This window comes from Chionomys nivalis, chromosome 13 (genome assembly GCF_950005125.1).
Source record: "Chionomys nivalis chromosome 13, mChiNiv1.1, whole genome shotgun sequence".
NCBI classification, from domain to species: Eukaryota; Metazoa; Chordata; class Mammalia; order Rodentia; family Cricetidae; genus Chionomys; species Chionomys nivalis.
This window is the reverse complement of record NC_080098.1, coordinates 66,620,987-66,624,910: the sequence shown is the minus strand read 5'-3', so window position 1 is coordinate 66,624,910 and position 3,924 is coordinate 66,620,987. Positions and strand designations below refer to the sequence as shown.

The following is a 3,924-nucleotide window of genomic DNA, read 5'->3' as shown; positions in this document are numbered from 1 at the left end:
CTTACTGGTTATTCCCACTGGGATTCCTCACTGACTTGTGCCTCTTTCACACTGCTAATACAGCCACCATGCGCAGCCACAGAACCAGGGACCGCCGAATCCTCGACCTGCGCTTGCGTCTCTTTTGCCACGTCTGCCCTGTGTCAGGAAAGAGTTTTACTCTCTGCCTGCCAAGTAAACATGGCCTGGCTTTGGGAATTCTGTTAGCTGAATTCGGTTGTGCTCAGCATTGTCTCTGAGAAGTGAAAGGAGGCTGAGTCAGAAATGGCATGCTTAATGCAGGCTGGCTGTCTGGCCTGAGCTTGTTGCGGCAAGCACCGCCTGCTATCTGGAGCTTGTGGTCAGTTTGGTCCCATGTTGTCACTGTGATGAGTTTGGTGTCCATGTCAGCAGGACGGGGTACTCTGTCTTCTCCCATCCCTGTCAGAGGGTAGCAAGTGGATTGGAGGAAGTCTGGAAATAGATTATTTGAGGGGGAAAGCTCTGAAATTAGTTTATGAATATTTTTTAAAGTACCATGTCAGCTACACTCAGCAGTAGAATTCTGAAATTTGATAAGACAAAAAATTGATCTGCAATGTCTCCTGATTGAGGGCCTTCTGCCCTGAGGTTGCCTTGTCCGTGGTGTCTGCTTGTCTAGGCTCCTGGCCCACGATGGCGCCCATGAGTAGGTTTCTGACTCCTCATTCTGTTTCTAGACGTCCTTCACCAGGTCCCCTCCTGTGGTGCCATGGTTGTGTCATCACCAAGCAGTGTGGCGCCCACTCTTGGTGCACCAAACAGGGATTTTTTTTGTTTTTTTTTTGGTTTTTCGAGACAGGGTTTCTCTGTAGCTTTGGAGCCTGTCCTGGAGCTATCTCTTGTAGACCAGGCTGGCCTTGAACTCACAGAGATCTGCCTGCCTCTGCCTCCTGAGTGCTGGGATTAAAGGTGTGGTTTTTTGAGGCAGAGTTTTTCTGTATAGCCCTGGCTGCTCTGTAGATAGACCAGGCTAGCCTAGAAGAAAGATCCGCCTGCCTCTGCCTCCCAAGTGCTGGAATTAAAAGCCTGCCCCGTCCCACCCCACCCAGCTGAGCAAGGAGCCTTAATAATCATGCTCTCTGCAACCTCAAGTGTGTGGCTGTTTTGGGGCATAGACAGGTCCTGACCAGTTCAGACTTCAGGGAAGATGCAGGAAGCAACAAGGAGAGGGACTGGGCAGTTTCTCATGGCTGAAGCCACACCTCAAATAGAACCAGTAAAAATAGTTTATAAAAATTCCTTTGCAAAGGTATGAAGGGGGCTGCTGCAGGTGTGGTTACTGTGCACCGGCCAGATAGGTGAGTAGGTGGCAGACAGTACACCTAGAGGAGGGGACAGTACACATGACCTCCTGAGGGTCTCTGCCTCAGGATCCCTTTTCACACTGGGCTGCGGAGGGACCAGCTAACCTCACACCCGGACGGTTACCTGACTCATTTGTCCCCGAAAGAAGGGACATTGAGCGGGCTGAGCAAGCCAGCGTCTCCAGGGATCATAGAGAGGCATGGCTTTGTTTAGAAGAGAGTTTTAGGTTTTATGATTGACAAGAAGAGACATGTCTACCAAGATTAAAGGCCGAGCATCTCTTGGGCCACACCTACCCAGGTCCCACACACCCACAAGCTTCAAAGACTGTAATATGGAGACTTGGAAGCAGCTACAAGACACGCTTACTCAGCACTGCAAACAGTTTAATACGGCACCAGAAGGTTTGCATAATTGACTTGTTTGGCTTTTCTACCTCAGAAGCGGAGCGCTGACAGGGTAAACATGGGTGGGAACCACTGTGCTTTGGAAAACAGCCTTGTGTTCTGAGATTAGCAAAGAGCGACTTCCTCATCCTCACTCAAGGTTTAAGGCAAAATATTCTCTCATGAAGTCTCACCTCTCCTGTCCCAGGGCAGATCCTGGAACAAAATCAATGACCTGTTTACTAGGTGGCCACATCCACAGATTTGACTTAGATCCACAAAACCGGAGCAGAGATTAGCTGTGCTGACCCTGGAGGAGGGGCATGAGTGTGCAGTGAAGTCCTAGGGATAATGCAGGGGTGGCCGCCATCAGGTTAGCTGTCACACGCTGCTCCATCAGCTGCTTGGATGTGGAGCTTCAAACGGGTCAGCTACCTGTTTCTTCCGGCAGCTGACCCTTCTGTTATGTAAACAGCTAATGTAAAAGAGTCCTGGTCTGTCTCATGCCCACAGGAGCTCTGACCTAGAAATTCCCAGCCTCTAGGAGGGGCCACTCAGGCAGTGGCCAGTGAGTGTGTGTGGAGCCAACCAAGACCAAAACAGCTTGGTGCGGTAGGTGCTGGTGCCTTCGTCAGGTGTGTCTGCAGCTGGCAGCTGGTGTCAACAAGGTCAGTTGGGTTCTGTTGAGGACTGCCTCAGGTAGCTAGAAGTTGTCCTTGCTGCAGCTCTCCTAAAAAAATAAATAAAAAATAAGAAATGTTGACTTTGTGGCCTAATAGAATAGATCCTTCTTGTCCTGGGGCAGAGCCCACCCACCCAGAGTTTAAGGATAAGTACTCAGGTAGTTTCTCTAGAGACTCAGAGGCCTGTGTGCTCATGTTCCTGATCCTGCTCCAGACAGAGCCAAGCATCCTGCCTTCAGAAAGGGACTGTTGTCCTGTGGCATCATGACATCAGTAGAGCAGCATCTCCTAGCGTCACAGAGGACCTTGGAGGGGAGACCTGCATAGGCTCTGATGAGAGAAGACTTGACAACACTGTTGACAGCTGGCACTCATCTAACCACACACTCAGGCCTCTTGAGGACAGAGCTCCCCATTTGTGTGGTAGCTCATCCCAAGGAAGTCCTGGCCAGAGTGCAGCACAGGGACCTGAGCCTATCTGAGGGCATCCTGCCTGGGGATGCCCTCCCTTCTGCAGGCTCGTGGGTAGTAACAACCCCACCAGGGCTGCGCCAGGGCACCCCTCTCCATGTCATGCGGCAGCAGCTATTCTCTGCTCTCGTGAAAGCAGTGTGCTCCAAGAGACCTGCCCAGAAGCTAGGATAGCCCTGGAGAGCGGATAGCTACTGACTTGTGCATGACCTACAAATCCTATTTTGGTCTCCTCTACCATCTTGCTTCTGTTAGCCTCAGTGACAGCCCAGAGTTTCCCCAGAGCAATCGAGAAGCAGAACTTCTCTAAGGACTGAGAGGAAGCCACAGGAGCCACTGGCAAAATAGGGATCCCTTGCAAAGTCTCCCTGGTGGCCAGATACGTACCCATGCCTTCCTCCAGCCCTGCATCAGTCGATCGTGCTCCCCAGTGACGGCTCGCCATGCAGCAAGCTCCTGGTTCCACTTTTCTTGCTGGGATACCTCTGCAAGACAAGCAGAGTCAAGGTCACAGCTTTGGAGACCTCTGGAGTGCTATAGGTGCGTACTGTCCTACAGGACCACACCCTAGGCTGAAGTTCTGATCTGCTCTAGTGATCTGTCCCAATGGAGAATCCCCTCACTGGCCTGAGGGGGTCACAGTAGAGATCTGGGGAGCCAGTGGGTTTTGCATTTCATTATTGGTTGGTTGGTTTTTCGGACAGTTTTGTTTATTCGACCTAGTTGCCTTGAATTCACCCTGTAGCCCAGGCTGGATCTAAACTTGAAATCCTCCTGCTTCAGCCTTTCTAGTTCTGTGATTCCAAGGTGTGTGCCACCTCACAGTCAGTGTCTCCACTTACCCCCTCTTCCCAGCCACAGATGCTCTCCAAGGCTCCAGTGGACCTGGCCTCTACATCCCATTGTCATTTCCTGGGTGGCAGAGGCCCCACATTGCAGGTGAGCCTGTAGACCCCTTCAGTAAGAACAGGTGCCCCTGCTCAGAATCTAGCTTAGTTCTCCCCAACGTTGGTAGAATCTTGGGAAGCCAGCATGATTGTGGGTTCAGGGCTTTGGGG

General features: G+C 51.5%; 1 protein-coding gene across 2 annotated transcripts in view; it reads right to left on the bottom strand.

The window, feature by feature from the left end:
- Nucleotides 1-1,695: 1,695 nt before the first annotated feature.
- The window catches only part of Sema4d (semaphorin 4D), a 101,607-nt gene continuing 99,378 nt past the window's right edge, over nt 1,696-3,924 (bottom strand). For both annotated transcript variants that reach the window (XM_057787110.1, XM_057787113.1), the window contains 2 exons: nt 3,254-3,351; nt 1,696-2,442 (listed from right to left, as the gene is read on the bottom strand). In XM_057787110.1, coding sequence (XP_057643093.1) covers nt 2,416-2,442; nt 3,254-3,351 — 125 coding nt within the window. In that variant the 3' untranslated portion in view covers nt 1,696-2,415. The remainder of the gene's footprint in view (nt 2,443-3,253; nt 3,352-3,924) is intronic.